The 23334-nt window shown below is 47.7% G+C and overlaps 1 protein-coding gene and 1 long non-coding RNA gene across 6 annotated transcripts in view; one reads left to right on the plus strand and one right to left on the minus strand.

The window, feature by feature from the left end:
- The window catches only part of REEP1 (receptor accessory protein 1), a 109870-nt gene that overhangs the window by 8756 nt on the left and 77780 nt on the right, over positions 1-23334 (minus strand). For 3 of the 5 annotated variants that reach the window (XR_006200810.1, XM_042932927.1, XM_042932930.1), the window contains exons 6-7: positions 6206-6383; positions 2077-2112 (exon numbers count right to left, since the gene is read on the minus strand). Coding sequence is in view for 3 of the 5 variants with exons in the window: in XM_042932927.1 (XP_042788861.1) it covers positions 2077-2112; positions 6206-6383 (214 nt within the window). In the remaining 2 variants the exon portion in view is untranslated. The remainder of the gene's footprint in view (positions 1-2076; positions 2113-6205; positions 6384-23334) is intronic. The other 2 variants (XR_006200811.1, XM_042932928.1) reach the window with 1 other exon arrangement.
- On the plus strand, positions 16849-18484 carry LOC122216291. The gene is made up of 3 exons (XR_006200812.1): positions 16849-16977; positions 17592-17628; positions 18123-18484. It is a non-coding gene; the product is annotated as an uncharacterized LOC122216291 (long non-coding RNA).

Genomic DNA, 23334 nt, shown 5'->3' on the forward strand with positions numbered 1-23334 from the left:
GGGAGAGCAAACTCAAATGCCTACAGTCAACTGCAATTCTATTTAAATGCACTGGAAACTCAGCCTCTGATTTGGAAACCGTCAGGGGTCACAAGAGGTGAGGGCTTCCCAGGGAACAGCGCAGAGTAGTCCCATGAGGAAAGAGTGGAGGGGAAGGCAGCTGTAGTCTCCCTGGTCCTCCAGGTGGTAATATCCCAGAACTAGAGGCTTTCAGAATGGCTCAAGGAATTTACAAACTCAAAATTGGTCAATAGTTAGAAATAACCACAGTCGCCTGAGGCCTCTGGGACCCCGCTCGGGGTTGTTCCCCAACAACCAGTAGGTCCCCCAGGTCCAAGCATTAGCCTCTAGCACTGGAATGCAGCCCCTCCGTTTGTTTCTTCCTTTTGAAAACTGAGATATAACATGACATCATGTTAGGTTTAGGTGTACGACATAATCATTTGAGCCATATACATATGTATATATACATATACATATACATATACATATACATATACATATACATCCCTCTGTATCTGATGTGGACCAGGAGGCCCCTGAGGGACACAGCTGGTCTGAGTTAGAGCCAGGTTAGCACACTGGGCTCCACTGTCGCCCTGCTCAGAACTCCTTTGACAGTCGGTTCACATTGGGTTTATGGTCTCCAAAACCCCCAGGTCTTATATAGACTTTTAAAAGCCTTAGTGTCGAGAAGCCTTACAAATGAAGAAATGAAGGGGAAAGAGGACACTTCTTAAATGCAGCTCATGTCCTCTACTCCCACCACTACAGGAGGGACGGCCACGCCTCTGCAGGCCCAGTGCTAGTTGCACAGGCAGTGGTGGGTGCCGTGCCTGCCTCCTCCCGCCTACCGCCCCCCCCCCCCATGCCAGCCAGCAGCTGCAGATGGGGTGGCCTTTTTACCTTCAGAGCCAAAGGCAGATTCTCCTTGGAGGGGCGCCCTCCATGGCAGGTGAAGGGGGAGCTGGGTCTGTCCAGCACCATCCCCAGTCCCTCATGTGTCTAGTCAAGGTTAGGGAAGCAGCAGGAGCAGGGCAGGAGAGAACATGGCCAACCGCGGGCGGGCGGCCATGGCTGCACCAAGCCATCGTTCGCTCACAGGGAGGGCAGCCGCACTGGGAGACCCCAGGCTCATCCCCTCTCCCGGAGGCTTTCTGGCTGCTCCCGGCTATAATAAAAAGCCTTTTTCACAGACATTTTCACAACCACGCAGTCAGGTGGGGAAGCAGGACCTTTATCTCTACTTTAAGTTGTGGAAACCGAGGCTCAGGTTGGTTAGGTGGTTCACGCACAGTTACAGAGCTAGTAAGTGGCAAAGCAGGACCAGGGCTCCCTTGGCTGCACCTGGACCAAAACCCCTGGGACTACAAGGCTTCATCGCTTCAGAGGACCTGGGTAAGTTCCTGTGTCCTCATCACCCACAGCACAAGGAAATATGACTCTGTGGCAGTTTTAAAATATCTCCACACATTTTTTGATACTCCTCCCTTCATGAGGTGGAGATTAATTCCCCTCCCTTTGAGCATGGGCTGGACCTAATGACTCACTTCCAACAAACAGAAGAAGGCAGAGGTGACTTCAAAGACTAGGTCGTAAAAGATACTGTGGCTTCCTGCATGCCCTCTCTCTGTTGGATCACTCACTCTGGGTGAAGCCAGCTGCCATGTCGTAAGGACACTCAAGCAGCCCCAGAGAGACCCATGTGGTAAGAGGATCTGAGTCTGCAGCCAGTAGCCACAAGAGAGCTATCTTAGAAGTGGATCCTCCGGGCTCAGTCAAGCCTTTATGTGACTGCAGCTCCGGCCGACATCTTGACTACGCCTGTTCACAGGCCCTGAGCCAAACCACCAGGTTAAGAGGCTCCTGAATTCCTAGCCTGCAGACACTGTAAGATAACACAGGTTTGTCATTTCAGGGGGTCGACCTCCTGACTCCTGCCCCCCCCCGCCCCCCGCTGCCGCCCAAGACTATGCAGCTGAAAGGGAGCCCCACGGTCAGGCGCCAGCTTATGGTTAGAACCTCCTCCTGAGGCGAGAGTCCAGCACGCTGCACAGAGGCTGGCTGCTTACTCACCTTTCCGGGTCCTGCAGGTAGAGCAGCAGGTACACACTGTGGGGATGGGGGACATCATCAGTGACACCCCTTACTCAATGGGAACCAGCCCCAGCAAACAGGGAGGCCCCAGTGAGGTGTGGGGATTCCAGTATGTTCAATATAAGGGCCCTGGGAATGCGGGTCTCTGTAGAGACACCAAAGTGGGGGAGGAGGTCATTCTAGACTCAGCTTCCCCTCAGGTGCTAGAAAATGCCCTTGCCCGGCCCACACAGGTCAGTCCTTATATCCTCTGAGAAATAATTCTAACCGCACCTGCTCACACACCCCTCCACTCTATGCCTTCCAGTTCAGAAGGATTTCCAGAAACCCTTCTCAGACTGACCTCTGACTCCCCAGATTGCTTGGTATCAGTCATTCGGTCAAAGGCCTAAGTGACTGTTGCCTTGTACACTCCACTGGTCTTGGTGCACATGTGGGCCTTGGTATACAGTAGGTGCTTACTAAATACAAGTTGACTGAGTGTCTCCAAGTTCATGGGAAGCATGGATCATTCTTTTAACACCACCTCCACTCTTCCTGGGGTTCAATGCCAGACTTCCAATAAATGGTGTCTAAGATTCTGTAGGGAGGGCGATATGTTTCTGCAAATTCCATATTGTTATTTTACACCATGGGCATGTATTTTTATTTTACATATATTGTTACATTATATCTCACTGTTTTGTACATTTTTCCACTGGCATCATGGTTTCAAGAATGTATTGTACATTGTATGTACATTTTAACCACTGCTGCCATACAGCTCCCTGGGGTCCAGCCACCACCTCTGACCTGTCCACCCCCAGACTGCCTTCAACAACTGCCACCTGTCCAGGGTTTGCAAATTCTCGTTTGCTCTCCTCACAAGCCCAAGACACAGGCTGAGTAGGGACTACGGTACCCATTTTCCAGAGGAGAAAGCTGAAGGGAACAGGGCTCATCTTCCATGCCAAGGTCAAATTCCCCGGTAGTGACCACCTGGGGTGTCATTCTGAGAAAGGTTCGGAGGCCGAACATAGGTTAGTGGGGACAAACGTGGTAGCTGCTTGGCAACATGTGCCTCACTTGCACTGCTCTGCACAGGCCTGCTGTCGCCCTGCCAGGACGGAAGCCCAGACTCAGGCCCTACCTCACCATGCCCAGTGTCCAAGGCCCACATAGCGGATAGGGAGGGCATACAAACCCTTGCAGCTGGGTCTCCTTTGTCAGACTTTCTGCCAGGCACATGGACCCCCAACTGCCGAAGAGCCTCTGATCTGGGTGCTTTTGCCCCACCCATGCCCAGGTCCTGGGTCATCTTTCACCCGTCTTTCGTTCTGAGAGGACTTTTATTTTAGGTCCCAGAACAGCTGGAGTGAGCGCCACATGGTTCCCGCCCTCCCTGCTGGGTCAGCACCTCCCTTCTCTGCCCCCTGGAATCACAGGAGCTGTGGCCCAGGGTGAGCAGGGGGCAGCGCAGGGTCATGTTGCAGCACAGCAGGTTCTCTGGTTCTCCATGAACTCTACCTGCTCACCTGCATCCAGGGTGACCCCACAGGCTCGCTGTTCCACCGGCAGAGGGCATCACTGCCAATGGAAGGCTGCAGGGCCAGCGCCAAAACAAAGCATCCCAAACCGTTTCTACTTAGTGCCGGTCTGGGAAAATGTTCAAAGCCCAGGAGACACTTCCCATCGCCTTCAGACCTCACCAGACTTCTCACTTTCCCAGTTCTGAGGCTGCCCTAAATAATCTACCAGGAGGAGGTCTGGGCAGGAGGCCTGGATTCTGGGCCTGTGTGGCCTTGGCACAGTGCATGACCTCTCTGAGCCTACTTCTTCCACTTGGTTCACTTTATGATAACACAGAATCTCAGAGGGAAAGGGACTGTGGAGCCACCTAGGCCCCACTTGCTGGCCAAAGCAGGAAGACCTCCCTAGAGCCCCGGTGCATGACCATTCAACTTTGGTTCGGGCCCTCCCAATGTCAGGGACCTTACTACCTCACAAGGCAGCCTACTTCTCTCCTGGACACTTTCATATGAGAAAGTGCTTTCATAGGTGAGTTAGATAACAACAGGAACAACAGTACCAGCTACTATGTAGACTGCGGGCATGATCCTAAGCACATTTATGTGGATTATTTTATTCAAATCCTCACAACAGTCCTCCAAGTAGGTATTGTCATTCCTTGTGAACAGATAAGGAATCTGAGGTTCAGAGAGGGCAAGAGCTTGCCCAGGTCACACAGCTAGTAAGCAGCTACCCTCTTAGAACTTTACCCAATTTTATCTCATTGGTTCTTGCTCTACCCTTTAAGCCTCACAGAATTGGGGCCTGCTTTTCTTCCAAATAACAGTTTTCACTTGAGGCTCTGTGGCCAAGGAGCTGACCAAAGGTGGAGGTGATACCTAATTCCATTTCACATTTCTATTCCTGAAACAGTGCCCAACAGATCAGAAGTTGTAGATGCTCAAGGAAACCTAGATGGTCAAGGGGTGTGCAAACAGAGAGCACCATCCCAGGAGTAAGGAGGCCACAGGAGAATGCCAGTCCATGGGTGACCCTGGTGACAGTTCCCTTCCCTGGGCCTTGGTCTCTTTATTGGTAACATCTGAGGATTAGACTGAATGATCCCTGAGGTCTCTTCCTGCCTGGACTTTTGGGATTGCATTCTAAATTCTCCTGAGGGAGAGTTCACTCAGGAGACAGCCCCTCCGTGAGGTGATCCTCACCCTTACAGCCAAGCGTCTACCTTTCCAACCTTGCCAGAGTTAAAACATCTCCCCTCAGAGAGAAGCCACAATGTTCAAACCTGGGGCCAGGGTGAAGTGGGGTGTTCTGATGAGCGGGAACACCCAGGAGGAAACTGATGGACACCTGGCCTGCCTCTAAGCTGGTCTCCCTTCCCTGGCAGGGAATATGAGCCATTATTCCCAGGGCGGCCACGGGACTCCTTCTTTCCCATCCCTGTCCAAGACCCCTAAAAGCCAGGTGGGGTCTTCGAGGCTCAGGGTCAAGATGCCCCCTGCAGGGTGCACCTCACAGCCTGTTTAAGAGCAGGGCAGCCACCAGGCACATGTCACAGCCAGAGACTCCAAAAGGGTGGTCCAGTTCCCATCCTCGAGGCTCAATGTTCCGCCAAGGGTGAGGAGTAGAGGTGGCGATCCAGAACTGTGCCCTATACCCCTTTTCACCGTTAACCCTCTGCTGGCAGCAGCAGTGCTCAGCTCCTGAGAGCCAAGGTCCCTGGAATCTCTCCAAGGAATGGCCTGGGAAAATATGAGTCCTGGCCCAGCTCCCTAGCCCCTAATCCATGCCCCTACCCTCCATAAGCCTGAAACCCACTAATGGATCAGACATCAGTGGGTCCCAAAGGGGGCTGCACCTCAACACCACCATATATGGGTCTCATCCCAGATTTATTGAATCCTCTGGGGATGGGCCCAGGACTCTGCATGTCTAACAAGGTCCCCAGGTCAAGCCTAATACAGGGAACCTGATGCCAGGCACTTGACAACCAGAGGTAGACATCGGGAACAGATGTGGTTTCCATAAAGCTGTGGCCTCTGCAGGAGTTAGATCTCAGAGCTAGTGTGGTCTTTGGCATGTAGGGACTGAGGGTGTGCATGGTGAATGGGGGCACAGGGATGGGAGCCGATGGTAGAGTGACAGGAAACATTCATGCAGGGAAAAGGAACCACAGGAGCCACAAGCCCTGGGTGGGCAGGAGGAGACACTCAGGTAGTCAAGACAGGTAAGCCCTCCTAGGAGTATAAGGTCGGAGAGGAAGAGAACAGAGAAAGCTGTCTTGACCCACGTCCAGCTGTGCCTGTTGCCTCCAGGCTTGGTTCACGCACTGTTCTCCACCCACCCCCAGCCCTTCGATAATCAGATGGAAGAGGCAGAACCCTTTGATGCAGGAGGCCTAACCCTGGCCCCTGTCAGAGTCCCCAGGCCAGCCTCGCATCCTGGCCAGAATGGTGCTCTGCCTCTTGGCTGTCCTGGCACGATCTGATGGACATCTGTGTTGATGGCTACTCCGGGTTATGTGCCACATGGTGGACGGGGCCTCTCTCCGTGAAAGCAAGGCCTGTGAACTGGAAAAGATGAAAAGTGAAATGATACCTACCTGAGCTGCCGGCGCTCTCAGAAGCACTCCTGGACATCTTAGGCTGGCCATGTTTGCCGCTGGCTCGCCCAGACCCCTGTGGGGGGGGGCTGGAGGGGGCAGGGGCACCGTCACCCCGGATGGTGGTGAGGTCCTGCATGCTGAAGCTCCGGAGTCTCTCCGATAAGGCACCCTGTCCCTGGATACAACACAGGAAGGGGGCACACGTCAGAGGCCTGCCCCACAGACCACAGGCAGTAGTGGGGGTGGGGGGAGTGCAGACACAACAGAGGCCAAGAGGAAGTTCTGACAGTCGGCAAGGTGAAACTCAAGACCTGGAAGGACTCTGCAGAGGGGCAGGTGCCTGGTGTACTGGCTGGAAACACTGAGAGGAGCAAGGCCTGGAATATTCCAGGGCCTCCTGTGGGTCTCAGCCATCGTGCCTCTGGCTCCTGGCTCCTTCTCCTTCATTTTAAAATTTTTTTTAATGTTTATTTTTGAAGGAGAGAGAGACAGAGCGTGGCGAGGGGTGGGGGTGGGGGGGCGAGGGGAGAAGGGCAGAGAGTGGGAGACACAGAAGCCAAAGCAGGCTCCAGGCTCTGAGCTGTCAGCACAGAGCTCGATGGGGGGCTCGAACTCATGGACCACGGAATCATGGCCTGAGCAGAAGTCAGACGCTTAACTGACTGAGACACCCAGGCGCCCCTCCTTCTCCTTCAGATGCCCACATCGCATGATGAGCTAGAGCCACAAACAGACCCAGGGCGGAGGAAATGACTGCGACCTACAGTTCCTACTCTTGAGGGGCTGTCTGCTGCTTCTCTGGCTTTACATAAATAAAAGTCCCTACATAGCCACATTTTTGCTCAGTTTCCAGTACACAAGAATCTGGTCAGAAAAATCAAAACCTAATAATCGATGTGCTCAGTCCTTACACTTTTCAAAGGAAATAAAAATCAGCTGGTATTTTTTTAAAAATGTATGACAACAGCAACTTCTTTTATCTGTTCATGTTACTGTTTATGAGGCACATTTGTTTCCACTCTTGCATTTGAGCTTCATAAAATACCCAAAAGGTAATGAATCAGGAAAGAAAAAACATGACATTAAAAAAAAAAAAAAAAACCTGCTGACTGTAACCATTTCATATTCTGAGAGAGTCACAGAATTCATCTCAGGGGAAAACTGTTCTTTTGTTTAGGAAAGCGGGAGATCAATCCATTATACTTATGAAAGGGAAGGTCCTTGCTGTCTGGATGAGAGAATCTGTGTCACAGTGAAAAGGATCATAATGAAGGCTCCGGGAGGGGGCATTGCCTTAGGGGTGCCTCGGGGGCTGGAGAGGGACCTTGTGTTTGGAGGAGAAGGAACTTGAGAGGGGGCTGGGGGCTGGTAGGAGACTGGGGTTAATTGAGAATTGGGTTGGGATTTGAGCAAAAGGTGACAGGCAAGTAACCACCAAGCAAATCAATGAAGTTGGGCATCTTCAGAAATACTGGAGGGCGTGCAGACTTCCCACAGGTACACGGGACAGCAGAGGACAGCAGAGGAGGTATTTTATTAGGATAATGAAGGGAAAGTGGTCCTAGAGGGCTGGACTACTTGGGAACAGTAAGACACAACAGATATAATAGAACCAACAAATCAGCGCAAAATAGGTGGGAACAGCCAACAAGAGGGCTCTGGGTTGGGGGTGGGTTTAATAAAACAAACAAGGGCCACAACATGGCAAAGGGGTTGGAGGACTTTTTTCATTTTACTTAAGGAAAAAAAAAAAAAAAAAAAAAAACAATGAAAATGGCCAGCAAAGCACCGCAGTTCATAGAAGTGACTAGTCAAAGGGCCAGTTAGATAAAGGAGCAAATGCAAATGCAGAATGAGTTAGTTAGAGGGAAGGGGGAAAACAAAAGGAGCTTGCAGACAGGTCTAGAAGAAATGTCAGAATAAAACAAAGATGCATTAAAATATGAAAAAGATAAGTTCTCAACATACCAAAGATCTAAAAACGTCTCTAGGAAACTAAGAGCAAAAAGAAAACTATTTAAATAATCAGATATATACGATCAGAATTATAAATCCAGACAAAGGAGTGTTTTATGTTAAAAAAAAAAAGAGAGGAAATCACCCCCAGACACCCCTCTGATGTCTGATGGTGGCCAAGGGGTCTGAGGCCTCACCTTCTAGACATTAACAGCTGGGTTGTCTGTGCCATGAAAATGAGGTGAGACTAGCTGCCCAGTATAATCCCCTCCAAAGCTATCAGCCAATGATCTATGATTATTTAACTCAGAAGCACTTAAGGTGACATCTAGAATTTAGAGGGGCGCCTGGGTGGCTCAGATGGTTAAAGTGTCTGACTTCAGCTCAGGTCGTGATTTCGTGATCCATGAGTTCAAGCCCCACGTTGGGCTCTGGGCTGACAGCTCAGAGCCTGGAGCCTGCTTCAAATTCTGTGTCTCCTGCTCTGTCTGCCCCTTCCCCCAATCTAAAAAATAAATAAACATTAAAAAATTTTTTTTAGAAATGAGAGGGCTAAGGAACAAAAATGAGTTCTGAAAAGAGGCAGGAAATATTGACAATGACAATGGAGTAATTCAGTGTCAGGTTCACATTCAGAAAGGCTACCCAGTGGTTCACTTTCAGTCGTCCTCCCATTCAGTCACTTTTGTTCAACAATTATTTATCAAGGATGTTCTCTGGGCAAGACACTATGCTAGGTGTTATTAGGAAATACCAAAAATAGAGTTCGATTTCTGACAAAATGTAAAAAGGCAAATGTACAAATAACCACACAGCTTGTGCCACACCAGAAGCTCCACAAAGTGACAATTAAGAGCAATGGTTCTGGAGTCAGACCTAGAGTCAAATTACAGTCCTATCACTAAGAGCTGGGTGACCTTAACCTCTCTCCACCTCAATATTCTCCTCTGCTAAGGAGCATCCACATGGCGAGATATAGTGAGGATTACATGAGATTATGTCCATACGATAGTATAATGCCCAATGCATGGTAAGCGTTCAAAAAATGCCAACTATGATGATGGTGATGATGGTGGTGACGATGAGCATGAGGATGATATGCTGCCTGAGACACACGAGTTGCTGTTGAAATAAAAAATAAAAAGATGACATCCGGCCAAAAGGACAAGGAGGGGCTTCATGAGCCCAAGCCCAAAAAATGGTCAGGGACTAAGTCCATCAATGTGCCTGCCAGCTCCTGCCAATGTTCAGCAATGTATCCGAGAGCAAGCAGCAACAGGCACCATACATGTCCTTTTCAGCAAAGCACTCAAGTCCACTCCCAGAAGCCAAGCCAGCCTAGCTCCAATATCACTAACATCATGAAGACTGGAAGTGGCAGAGGTTAGCAAAGAAAAGGGGATAATAATAGCTCTGTATCAACACAGTCCTGACTCAGACGAAATCATAGCAGCATGGGCACAAGGATCTTGAAAACAAATTAGCCTTTATCTGTCAAAACATTCTGAGGTGGTTAGAATTAATATGGCTCTCTCATTTGTAAACCTCTCAGCCCGTCTCCATCTCCTCTCAAAACCTCATTTCCATTCATTTTCCACAAACCCCAATCTACCCTGCCACTTTGGCTCTGCTCTGGAGAACGTCCATTTTATTATTCTGGGAACAATCAAGAATTGTTCACTGGTACTCTGCAAAATTGGGTTCCTTATTTGGGAATATAAATTTGGATCCCCTAAGTTTGTTAAAGCTTAAAACCACATTCTTCATAATTCAATGAGCCACATCACCACATTAAAGCCTTTAAAGAGTCCTATACTGTTTCAGGTTAACTCACTGTATCTCCAATGAATTTGACCACACTGGGATATACTGTTAGTTGACCATCCAAAAGTCACTCCCAACCCATTCTTGACACGATGAAAAAAAGAAAAAAAAAACCAGATTTCCCAATCTCCCTTGTAGCTATGGATGGCTATGTGGTTCAATTCTGACCAATGGGAGGTAAGGGAAATTTGCTAAGGGATTTCTGGGAAAGGCATTTCTTTCCCCAAAATGCAGGAGAAAGGCCTGAACCTGCTCCCTGTCTCCTACCTTTGACTGTGGTGGAACTGCCATCTTGTGACTAGGTGACTCACAGAGACATCCATTTAGAGCCCTGACATCTCTGACTCACCGGAATAATGACAGTACCCGCTTACTCCCAGACTTCTTGTGAATGATCTTCATCTATTTCAAGACATATATTTTTTCATCTCTGAAATTGAGGTGGGTCTTAAAATTGTTGTTGCCTTGACATCATTGTCATTGCCTACACATGAATGCATTTGGTTGTCATCCCCATGGCATGAATGGACAACTGAACTGAATTGAAACCATTCAGAACCACCCACAGAAGAAATATGAGTCCAGGTTGTCTAAAACACACTCCATTGACACCTCTGGTAAGATCAAGAAAGTGGCAGCATCCACACTGGCAGAATGGTTATCAGCGGCATGGATGAAAATCCCAGAGACAGCAGCCAGCTGTGTATTACCAACGCTCTGGAAGGTGGAGCGTGATACAGCATGGTCATAAACAGACACTGACGAGCTCAGTTGAAAAGTGATTCAGAAGAGTGAGACTCAGAAACTGAAGAACCGAGGTTAGGAAGAAATTCAATCAATTTATTGTGCTTATGTGTTCCTTTTAATGTATGTGCAAAGTGATACACACAAAAAATCTATGTCTAAAGTCTAAAAGGGTCCTTTTGATAAGTAGAAGTAAAAATTCTAAGTGGAAAAGGATTAAGCCCTAATTTGATTGGCAATATTTTCCTCCTTTAGGGGTAGATAACAATGTTATCTTAGATAGTCTTAGAAACTATCCCATTCTTTTTTAAAATAGGCTTCATGCCCAATGCAGAGCCCAACATGGGGTCTAACGTGGGTCCTGAACGGACAACCCCAAGATCAAGACCTGAGCTGAGACCAAGAGTCAGACACTTAGCCAACTGAGTCACCCAGGTGCCCCCAAACCACTGCGTTTTAGATTCAATACAATATGGTTGCACTTCTCAGAGAAGTTTTGTCTGACCATCTCCGCTCCCTGTTGTATGCTTTCAGTGAAGTCTGTACTTCTTTGTAGCACCTCACACAATTACATTTAACTATTGGTATTGTTTGTTGGTTTGTCTTCCCCTCCAGATTGTTTCATTTATCAGTGTCTGCCATGTTACCTGACATACATTAGGGCTCAAGGAGTTGAATGAATGAACATACAGCCATTTATTGATCAATTTCCTCAGTAAAGAGCAGTAACAGGAAATCCCCACCCCTACCCCAGTGCATCGGCCAGGGTCCCATACCTCAAGGAGCATTCTGTTGAATAGGGACATGTGTTCTGTCCACAAGGAGTATATGAGAAAGGCCAGAGGGCTGGAGGGTGCAAAGGACAGAGAGCATGCATTGGAGCAGCCAGACATGCCAGAGGAGACTACGCTTGACCTGGCCTTAGAGGACTTGGGTAGGTGAAGATGGGGACCAGGTGGAAAGAGAAGTATATTTCTTGGTCATCCAGCACTCAGAGCTGCCCATTCAATGACAGATGAGGTCTTTGCAGTTTTGTCTGCTAAGGGGATGGGGATCCAGTTATACTGTGTTAATGGCCAAATGAATGCATTTGTGAAAGTGCCTGCTGAAAGGTCACAGGGTTTCTTTTAAAACAGCTGGACCAGTGGGGGGCGGGGGCAGGAGTGACACATACTCTTCACTGCATGCCCTCTTTTGTGCTTTTGGAATTTTATACCATAAACATATATTACCTTTAAGAATCATTACCACTTCATTTTTAGAAACACTCAGAGCACTTTCCCAAGATCACCTTGAGGATCCTATTTTGTAAATATAGGGCTTGCATGATGCTGACAAGTGCCATCTAGACCAAAACAGAATGACATGAGACTACTTAAAAAAAAAAAAAAAAAAAACCCAAAAAAACAAAAAACAAGATTAGAACAGAGAAGGAAGAAGTGGTGCCTCCAGAAACTGCAATATATTAGCTGTCCAGCCCCAAGAGCCTTGTCTCAACTCTGTTATGAGGGGCCTTCACCAAGTCACCTTGGTCTTTGTCAGCTTTGCAACCTCATTGGGAAATTAAAGCATTGAACAAGATTCCCTTCCAACTGGAAAATTCTAAGTTCAAGAATCTGTGACCCTCTTTGGTGGCTCATTATCTGGCTCTGATTGCAATTCCAAAATAAGGGTTTTTAGAATTAGTTGAAAATCTCTAGAATAATTGTTGGGTCTCCCACAGTAACTCTGTGTGTTTAACATGTGTGTGTGTTTAAAATTTTTTTTAATGTTTATTTGTTTTGAAAGATTGAGAGAGAGGGCAGGAGGGGCACAGAGAGACAGTGGTAGAGAGAGAGAATCCCAAGCAGGCTCCACACTGCCAGCACAGAGCCCAACGTGGGGCTCGAACTTACAAACTGTGAGATCTTGACCTGAACCGAAAGCAAGAGTCAGATGCTCAACTGACTGAGCCACCTAGGCACCCCATGTGTCTGTGTTTTGAAAGTTCTATATCAATTTCCTCCCCAGCCAACACTCAGTTTAGAATATGAGCCATAGGAAAAGCTAAGGATGTGGGGGCCCTTTCATGAACCAAGGTCAGCCTACTTCAAGTACATCTGAGTACTCAAGTACATCTGAGTCTGCCCCTAGGGCTGTCATGTCACAAGTCAGCACTGTCCTTACCAGCCCACCTCTCAGCCTACCACCATATAATCTGTTGTACTCTTGACCTCTTCATTCCCTAGATGTTATAAGCATGTCTACCCAGTTTTGTTATTGTTGCTTATTTACATGTTGTTTTAACAGACCCACCTTGCTGCTTTCTGGGCAGGTCAACACAGGGCCTGGTGATTCTTTCAGGGTGCTCCTAGAATCCCCAGAAATCCCACAGAAGTGCCTTGAGGCAAGGGAGGGTAATCCATTCCTGATTGTTCAATCTTTTTTTTTTTTTTTTTCTGGCTAAAACTCTTAGAAAATTAGACTTCAAGAGGTAAACTGTGTCACTGAACTTTCTGAGATCTTTAATTTCTAATCTTTCCCCCAGTTGGTAAGGGATGAGGAAGCCACTTAGCTAACACACTGCCGAATTCTGTATGTTTTGATGTTTTTCTTCTTTTTTAAAAAAGAAGTGTGTGTGTGTGTGTGTGTGTGTGTGTGTGTGTGTGTGTGTTTTAAGTAAACTCTACCCCCAACGTGGGGCTCAAACTCACAACTCTGAGACCAAGAATTACATGCTCTACCAACGGAGCCAGCCAAGTGCCCATTTTGATGTTTTTCTTAGTAAGGGGAACGGGTGTGTTCCTGGGAAAACCCAGACCTTTACTAATCTGGTATTCCGAGTAAAATAATTTACCACTAATAGGATGCCTGCCATGAGGGCCCACAGAGCCCAGATGCAACACAGCAACTAAGCTTGGCTGCAAGCCCCTGATGAGGTCCTCTTTTCCCGGGGGACACACCAAGTCACAGGGGAAGGCTCTAGCAGAGCCTTCATGGATATCGAATGCCTGTAACTAATGACAACAAGAATAAAGACAACAGGTTTTAGTGAGTCAGGCAATGGACAACAAAGCCACCAGCATAACCACATTCCCCACTGGTAATTCAGAAAGAGTTAGTATTTCCTTCTCCGTACCCACCTCGCTGACAGTTAACCTCTATAGCCACACATGCTCTACATCAATGCCAAGCAGACTCCTTATCAACATGCTGATGAAAATGGGCCGCCTTGATTGTGACATCAAATTAGATTAACAAACAAAGGAGAAAGAAAGAAAGAGGATTTCTCCCCCAATAGCATCAGTCATCAAATTCAACTCGTTCTCCAGGCATTAAGCAAAGAAAAAAAAAAAATCCAAGTAAGTTAATCACAGGTTAGATGCTACCAAACTGACACGAAAAAGAGGCTCTGGAAGGATGCCGAAGTGGGACTGGTTCTGGATTAACACACACAAACACACGCAGGTGTCGGTAGGAGAAACACCTGGTTCCGATCCAGACCATGTGCTGGTGGGCAGAGGTCGCTGCTGGCCTCTCTACCCGACTGGATCAGTTTGGAGTTAGTCACACCTCTCAACGGGGTTACCTGCCCTTCTCTGAGGTCCAAAGAGGAGACAAAATGAAAGAGTCGAGCCACCTGACAAATGGGAAAAGAAAAAAAGCCATGGGCACCAAGCCTACAAAACAGGATTGAAGGGAGCCATGCTGTCTTCACCACCTCACTCACTCACTCACTCACTCACTCACTCACTCACTTCCTCCTTCCCTCATTTGAGCGAATGCAGAGGGAGTGTTCACAAAGCTCTGTGTGAAGCCCCACAGAGGAACAAAGATGAACGTGAAACATGATGCGATCCCTACTCCCAAGGAGCTCACAGTCTAGCGAGGGCATCAAGACACAAATGCACACAAGGCAGCAAATGACAAAAATGACAAAACGCGAGGCAGAAGTTCCAGGGAGGGAGACAGCGCAGCTGGCTGACACCGGTGGAGGTCTCACACGAGAGCTCACACTCGAGTGGAGCCAGGGCTGTGGCACCGGAACAAAAGGGGAAAAATACCGCAGCCTGGTCATCTGATCCAGGCCTGCACTCTGGTGATAGGGCTTCGGGGTCCCTAGGAAGGACTCTCCACACACAGCTGATGTCCCTGTCCTCGCACATAGACGTCCACCACTGAGTCTCAGCTAGAAGCTTTGCCTTGTCCAAGCTTCCTCCTTGGAAAGGCAAAGGCCCTGAGGGGAGGTTGATGTGGTAGCGATCCCACTTCCTGGGCAGGGTTGGGGGTGTGGTGCAGGCGGAAGACAGGAGAGATGTTGCTAAAGGACAATGAGGGGGAGAAAGGACTGAAAGGACTGGAGCGGGGGGGTGGGGGGGGGCGCATCCACAAGACAAATTTGTTCAGCTGTTGGTGAAAAGAGGAGCTATGGTTGTGTTTGCACATGTGCCCATATTATCATAAAAATGATGAAGCTCTAAAGAAACTCTATCTTACGGTAACATGTATTTGTAACCCAAATTCCTTCACCTAGAATGTACTATATCCTGCATTTGAGTGTTGCCCCAGCCCTGCCTCAGGGCAAAGAGGGAGCCTGCTTTGGTGGCATTTGTTGGCCGCCTCTTGTATATTAATGCACCTTCTTAATTCCCAGGGATGTTTGATATAAAATGGTCACGAGAGGAGACAGACAACCTTGACTGTCTCCAGGGCTGTGACCAATTCTAAAATTCTCAGTGGCAAGACAGTCATCTCTCAGGTACTCAGCCATGTGTTCTCAGAGGCTGGTGACGTAACGCAAGTAAATAAAGGTCAGGAAACATTAGCCCAATGTGTTGGGGGGGGGTGGGGCTGGGAGGGGGCCTGGGGGTGCTTGGAGAGATTCAGGGAAAATGGGACTGGGAACTAGAAAGTCTCACTCTGAGCCCAGCTTGACCACTAACAGCTGTATGACCCTGAGTGAGCCACTCAACATCCGGGTCTCAGTGTCCACCCCTGAGAAGTGGTGGTGGTGGGGTTACAAAGACGGCATCTAAGGCTCCTGCCTGCTCTAGCAACCTATGGGTTTGACATTCCTTGTCTCTTGGGGGAGGGCAGATGCTCACTGTTGTAAGCTGGCCCCAGGGACCCACTCACCACGAGGCTGAAGAGGAGGAGGAAACAACTGTATGGAAAATGGGGCCGAGAGCCACGAGGGACCTGAAGCCCAGGGCTGGAGGGTGGCTTGCCCAGGGAGACACAGCACCAGCAAGGCGGGCCGGGGACAAGAGTGCAAGTAACACCAGATCCTGTGCTCACGCTACCGCACCAGAGAAAAGACGGGAAGAGAGCCTAGATCCACAGGACAGGGAAATTCAGTTTCCTCTCCAGAAGAGTCTGAACTGTAAAGAGCTTCCCAACACCAGCATCTGACTTGTTCCTTTTATTCTGCTCAACAGAATAATGATCAACCTCAGAGATCAAACCAGCATACAGAAGTGAGTAACAGACAACCTTTATTAAGCATTTAGTATGAGCTCTGCATTCTTTGAAATCTTTATCTCCATCATCTCATGAGTGTTTTGTGGCATCATGCCTATTTTTCAGGTGAAAAGGCTGAGGCTCAGAGAGGTGCAGCAGTAATGTGGGAGCTGGGGTGTTTAATCGGGCCCTGCTTACCCCCAAAGTCCACGCGTGATGCGGAGTACTGCTCTATAAGCTGTGACAGCTAAAAATATGTACGACAGTCCTTCATTCCTTTAACATTTACTGAGCACCTACTAGGGATGCAGATAAGATATGAATTCTAGGGGCACCTGAATGGCTCAGTCCAACTTCAGCTCAGGTCACGATATCGCGGTTCATGGGTTCAAGCCCCGCATCAGGCTCTGTGCTGACAGCTCAGAGCCTGTAGCCTGCTTTGGATTCTGTGTCTCCCTCTCTCTCTGCCCCTCCCTTGCTCATGCTCTCTCTCTCTCTCTCTCTCTCTCTCATACATAAACATAAAAAAAACGATATGAATTCTAATGATGACAACAGAGTGCCATGTGGGGACCAAGAAGCAAGAGAACAGTTCCACCTGGAATCAGAACAGGTTTCCATGGAGACAGTGGCATTTGACCTTGAAGGGTGGAAAGGATTTCAAACAGGGGGTGACAGGGGCAGATGAAGGACCAACAAGAGCAGAGGCAGGAAAGAGAAAAGTCTAGAAATAGCAACTCTGTGTGCTATTTCTAGAACAGCACAGAAGGTGGTGCTGTAAGTGCAGTACAAGAGGAGCCAGAAAGGTAAGGAGGGACAAGACAGAAAGGCTAGGATCAGAGCTCAAATGGCAAAGAAGAGCAGCAGTGACTATCTGGGTGGCTACTGCAATAGTCCAAGCCAAAAGGAAGGGTGTGGGGAAGGCCTAGAGAAAGGGAAGAGATGTAAAATGGGCAGGACTTGAAGAGTAAGTAGGAAGAAGGAAGACCATCAAAGATGACTGAGATCTGGAGCCTGGAGGTGTGGAGGGGGTGGTGATTTCATTGTCATCAGAAAGATGGGACACAAGAGGAGGGGTGGATTCAGAGTTAGGAAAATACTAAGTAAAGATACCAAGGAGACAAGGTGAGGAGAAGTTCAGCAGAGAATCAGAAATGCAATACTGGAGTCCCAGGCAGAGAAGCTAATCTGGGAACCAGGCATCAGGGGACAGCTGAAGGTGAGATGGTCCTGGGAGGGAGAAGAGAGCGAGGTGAGGCCCTGGAGAAATCCCACTCAACACTGCTGAGCGAGGGGAGGAGGAAGGGAGCTAGCAGGAGAGAAGAGTCTGGAAGAAGGAGGTGACTAAGAAGGCGCCACATCACCACAGCCAAGAAGAAGCTCTTCCTGCTCACAAGTGATCTTGAAAACGCTTTCTCAGACCTCATAGGTTCAACCAGGCTCCTCTCCAAGACCAGGTAAGCAGGGAGGCTTCTCTCTTCCCACCTGGACCCTTGATGCATCCAGCTATACACAACCTCCACAGGTAAACTTGGAACAGAGAGGGGGCAAGAGACATCCGTGTGAGTTCCTGGCCCTTCCTCTTTAGCTGACTGGTGGCACTGTGTCTTCTTTTGTTTTCCTCTCCCTAGCCATCTACCAGGTGGAGTGAGGTGCCATAGTCGTCCCAGCAGAAACACGGGAGAGGAGGGATCCAGGATGATGATGGGGTGTTGAATAATGAAGGCGAACATGGTAGAACCACACTGGCAAGAAGTCTTGTTTGGTTCTGATTCAACAAGTTGCAGAGAGCTTAGCTCGGGTGCAAGCTGATTTGTTTGAGAGACTTAGACGGCAGGCAATACTTCCAAACTTTTTCGGCAGGTTGTTCAGCAGTTTAGATAATCTTGGGGTTTAAAACTGGTTGCCATGGTGAAGTGTAAATATTAATTTTATGTCACACTGTCCTTAGCTAAAACAGAAGAGAGAAGGCCAACTTGATGTACCCAGCACAGTGGCTTGAAAGTGTTCCTCAGCTACTGGATGGAGCAGACATGAGGGTGTGACAGTGAGGTGAGACACAGAGACATGGAGGGGATGGCAGTCTTCTTTCTTGGAAATGCTTTCTGAGAATGAGCTGACACAGGGAAGTTTTATAGAAGGAAAATCAATACTTGTCCTCTGATTAACTGTAAACAGGTGGTTTGCACCTAATTAATATTCAATAGATAGCCAGAAACAAAAAACAAAAAACAAAAAACAAAGGCAAGGAAAAACGACTCCAGTCTGGCCAGAAGCTGCAAATCACTGGTTTTATGAGCCTCTGGGAATGAGCTTCTGGTTCCAAAAATAAAGTTTCATGGTGGTTTGAAAGCAGTATTTTTTTCAAGCAAGAAGTTTAGATAAGGCAGTGATGGATAAAAGGTAAGGATAATAGGGAGGGGACTTTTTTTGTTTAACTATGCCAAAAACTATCTCGTAGAGTTTGTTTTATTCTTAAGGCAAAATTGAGTGGGACTTTAAAAATGAGCGGGGAAACACCACAAGTTGTCTCTCTGTGGCTCTAGTACCCATGTTCAGGTGCCATCCTGTAACCGGGGCTTGGCTATCCCTTGGCGGCTGTTGACCATAACTGCAGGCAAAGTGCCTGAGTTTTGGCTGGCAGATTGGGGAAATGGAGGTCATGGCGTGAAAGCAGCACTGGGCCAAGGAAGAAGAAATAAAAGCAACACCATGGGTGATGCTATAGGTTGAGTTTCCATCTCCCTGTTTTGCTGCTGAACCTCATTTAAGGAGGCCCCACAGTGCTGAGTGGGTAAGAGAGGGGTCCTGTCAAAGCCAGGGCACTGCAGGTGAAGGGGGGAAATAAAGGCAAAGAGAACCCAAGACGTTTCATAGAGGGCTTGGGGCAGTGCTGCCCAAGAGAACCTTCCGTGATGTTGGAAACCGTCTATATCTGTGCCAGCCACCTGCTACCACAGCTGCTGAGGATTGGAAATGGGACTAGTACAACTGAGAAATTGAATTTTAAATTTACGTAATTGTAATTAATTCAAATGTAAGTAGCCGCACTGGACAGAGCGGGACTAGAGAATCAAAAACGTTTATTCTTCAGATCAACAAGGTTTGATGAGTAGCTATGAATGCAGAATGCTAAACAAGTAGGCACTGGTTCTTTATTTTGTTTTTTTCTAGGCAAGAGACAAAGGAAAAGAATCTAGAGTCCCTCATCTCCAGACGCTAACAATATAATAGGAAATATTAGATTCTAGGGAGAAAAACCCACACACAATCTGGGGAAGCAGAACCCCGAATCCACAGCACCCAGAATCCATTGCACTACTTGCAGCAGTGTCTTAACGGGCGACTTTAACAACAGAATTGGTACTGGAGGAGCTGTTCTAAGGATCGGATCTCCAGGGGGAGTAAAAAACATTATTTTTCAAGTTATGGGACAAGTAAAAAGCAAGGTTTGTTTACTAGGTCTAAGAACGGGGCAGATGGAAGAGACCTACTATGTGCTTCCTAGTTCAAGAGCGATAAGGTGGCCTTGGACACCTCACAGTTTTAAAACTTTTTATCAATTGGTTTTTCTCCTCATGGTTTCTCTTTCTTGTGAGAATGTGTTTTGTTTATTTTAGAGAATTATTTTTACTTTTCTTAGGTTTATTTATTTTGACAGAGAGGGAGAGCATGAGAAAGGGAGGGTGAGAGAGAGGGAGAGGAGAATCCCAAGCAGGCTTCATGCTGTCAACGCCGAGCCCCACGCAGGGCTCATACCCACGGACCTTGTGATCATGACCGGAGCCAAAAACAAAACTCAGACGCTTAACCGACTGAGCCACCCAGGCGCCCCTCTAGGGCATTATTTTTAAAAAGAGAGAAAGATTTCCAATTCTAGTCTTTAAAAAACCTGGGGCTCAATTTTCCCTCTGGGTGAAATTACTGGCTGGGAAACACCCAGCTTTGAGGCTCAGAGCCCACTCAGAGACAAGGGACGTTTAGACCGATGGTCCTAGAGAAGGGTGTCCTCAGGAAGGAGACAGAGCAGTTTCATAGAAAGAAAAGATGCATCGACATTTCCCAGGGACAGAAACCCTGGGGAAAACTGGGGGTGGGAGGGGGGATTAGTAGTCCTGGAGGAGAAACTTCCCATGTGTAATTGTGTTGTTTTCGTTTTTCCAGTTCTAAAATAAAATATCAACGTTAATAACAACTCATATTTGTACAATACTGTTTACAAAGTTTCTTCACTCCTGATGATGCAAAAACCCTGTAAACATCTGTTTCTTTTCTTTTCTTTTTTTTTTTTTTTTTAAGGAAAGGGCTCAAATACAAGAAAAATTACAAGAAAAGAAGTATTAACTAAGAGTGTGGCCACATGTTGTACACCTTAAGCTAATATAATCTTACATGTCAATTATACTTTAATTAGAAAGAAAGAAGGAAAGAAAGAAAGAAAGAAAGAAAGAGTAACCAAAAGATCTTTTAAGCTCCACACTTTCCTCCTGGGGAGCCCTCAAAGGATGGGGAAAAAAAAGCAGAAGACAGAGGAGAAATGACCCTTCATCTAGTCACCTGATCCCAGCCTCCTTTTATTCTGAAGTAAGAGACAGTCTTTCGGTTACCTCACACTCTCTTGCATGTCCATCTGGCTAAACGCAGTAGATGTTTAGAGTGAGAACTGATTTGTGAGTTGAGGGTGTTTTCTGGGAGGAGAAAGGTAGGGCCCAGGAGTCGTAAAATGGAGCCATAAGTAGGGTGACCATGGGTCCCTGTTTGCTTGGGATTGGGTTTGTGTATGTGGGTTCCTGGTGTAATTATTCCAGAAAGGCGTACTGGACTGGTCTGGACATTAAAATTTATGGTCACCCTAGTCATGGGTGACTTGGCAAAGTATCTTTTTTTCATAAAATTGCTCTGACTATTCCCGTTATCACCAAGGTAGTTCAGGGCTCAGCTGGGTGCAATGCACTGTGCTGGGCTCTTTTTAGCATTACAAAGAGGGAGAAGAATTTGTATTCCCACCATAATATTTCTCAAGTGGCATGAAGTCTTGAGGAAATGAAACATTCACACACACACACACACACACACACACACCTGCCTCACTTTCTCATTCGCAAGGTTAATGCTTCTAAGAAGCCAAATCTGCATCCCAGGAATGTTAAAGAAGTTAAGTGTTTTAACCCTAATCACCTGTGCGTTTCTGGTTCTGGATGGGGCCTCAGGCAGTGACCTGTTCAGAACTGGCTGTTTAACAATCATCCGGGCAACTTGTTAAAAATACAGATTGAGCCTACTGCCTGAGATGCTGAATCAGCACATCTGAGAATCTATTAAAAAAAATAAAAACAAAGCTTCCCAGGTGGTTTGGACATGAAAGCCAGATTTGGACTCACTGGTGAGTCATCATCCTTTGACCCCTGCCTAGAGCGATCCATTGTTGCTGTGGAAACCACTGATTTACTCCTCAGCCAGACTGGATTCCACATCTGTTTCAAAAATAGAGGGCATTATTTTTAGAAGACAAGATGTGTTTTCTCCCTTAAGATATTTATATTTGGAGAGGAAAAGCAAAGCCCCCAAAAGGCAGAAAACTTTCTCATCTGAAACAAACTCAACAGGAAGCGGGCATCCTCACGACTTGAGCACAACTAGAAAGAACTAGTGAGCAGTTATTTCCTGAGGCAAGTTTCAGATTGTCTGGAGCTTCCTTCACGTTTAGTTGTTGTAAGGTGCCCGGCTGGAGGCTTGGGCTCATGGGGTTCCCCGCATGGTCTGAGCGGCTGGTGGCGGCTCGCCAACATGGTATCAAGACTCTGGAGGCTCCAGCTTGAGGCAGACCTGGAAAAGGACGGCCCTACAGAATTACCATCGGAGTAAAATTTACCCACACGCAGCTGTATGGCCAGGAGGCCACACTGAGCCAACCCGATAAATATACCGCACTTATGCTCTATGACTGAGCTGAGGAAACAGCAGCACCCATCTTTCTTCAGGCTTCAGAAGCAGAGGAGATGGGGTGGAGAGAGGAACTGACAGAAGGTTTCTGGAGCTTTATGTCGCAAAGTTGCCCTGATGACTTAAGAATTTAGCAAGTCAGGGGCGCCTGGGTGGCGCAGTCGGTTAAGCGTCCGACTTCAGCCAGGTCACGATCTCGCGGTCTGTGAGTTCGAGCCCCGCGTCCGGCTCTGGGCTGATGGCTCGGAGCCTGGAGCCTGTTTCCGATTCTGTGTATCCCTCTCTCTCTGCCCCTCCCCCGTTCATGCTCTGTCTCTCTCTGTCCCAAAAATAAAAAAAAATAAAAAATAAAAAAAAAAAAAGAATTTAGCAAGTCAGAGTTCTCTTATCTTTCAGCTTAAAAAAGGAAAGCACAAAATGGTTACATCTCAAATAGAAGGATCTTGGCATTCGCTGCTCTTTGTAAATCCTGACACATCTCCTTGGGATACCACAGCAGAATGTCCCCTCCAAAGATACTCACTGGGATCCATCACCTTGCCAGCAACGATTGTACTAAGAGGGACACCTCACTACAGTTCTGTGTTATAGAAGGAGCTGGTCCTTCTCTGAATAGGAATCATTCCGTTTGGGTGTCCCTTCTCTTTCTCCCAGCCTTTGTCTGTAGAACTCCCTGACTTCAGGTAGACAGTACTTTTCAAACAAATGCTCAGCCCCAGTGGGTAAATCTTTCTTCCTACTGTGCTTCTCTTGGGTCAGGACATAGAAAACCCAGCTCGGGCTCCTGATCCTGGCTGTCAACATGCTCCATCCCACCATCCACTCAGAGCCCATGGAGCACCAAGGTCGGTATCAACTGACTTCTTCCAAAGCCTTTCACAAGTCTGCCCCCTTGCCTACAACCCTCACGCCACCACCTAGGACATACAGCTTCCCTTTGCTCATACAACTCACTTCCCAGTCAGTGTGTCTGCCCAAACATTAGCATAACTGCCTCTCCTCCATCCCCAGCCGACTGTAGACCCCTACTCCACATTTGGACTGGGGGTAAGGGACTGTCACCAGGAAACACAAGGCCATCTCCTGAATTTACTCTGAGGGAAGATGTCTACCAATCGAATTTTTCAGGGCTGAGCACACAATGAGAAATGGACATAATGACAAGGAGAACGTGACGTGAGAAGAAGCTAGGAAGGAACACAGAGGACGTGAATGGGGCT

This window comes from Panthera leo, chromosome A3 (assembly GCF_018350215.1).
Source record: "Panthera leo isolate Ple1 chromosome A3, P.leo_Ple1_pat1.1, whole genome shotgun sequence".
In the NCBI taxonomy this organism is placed as follows: domain Eukaryota; kingdom Metazoa; phylum Chordata; class Mammalia; order Carnivora; family Felidae; genus Panthera; species Panthera leo.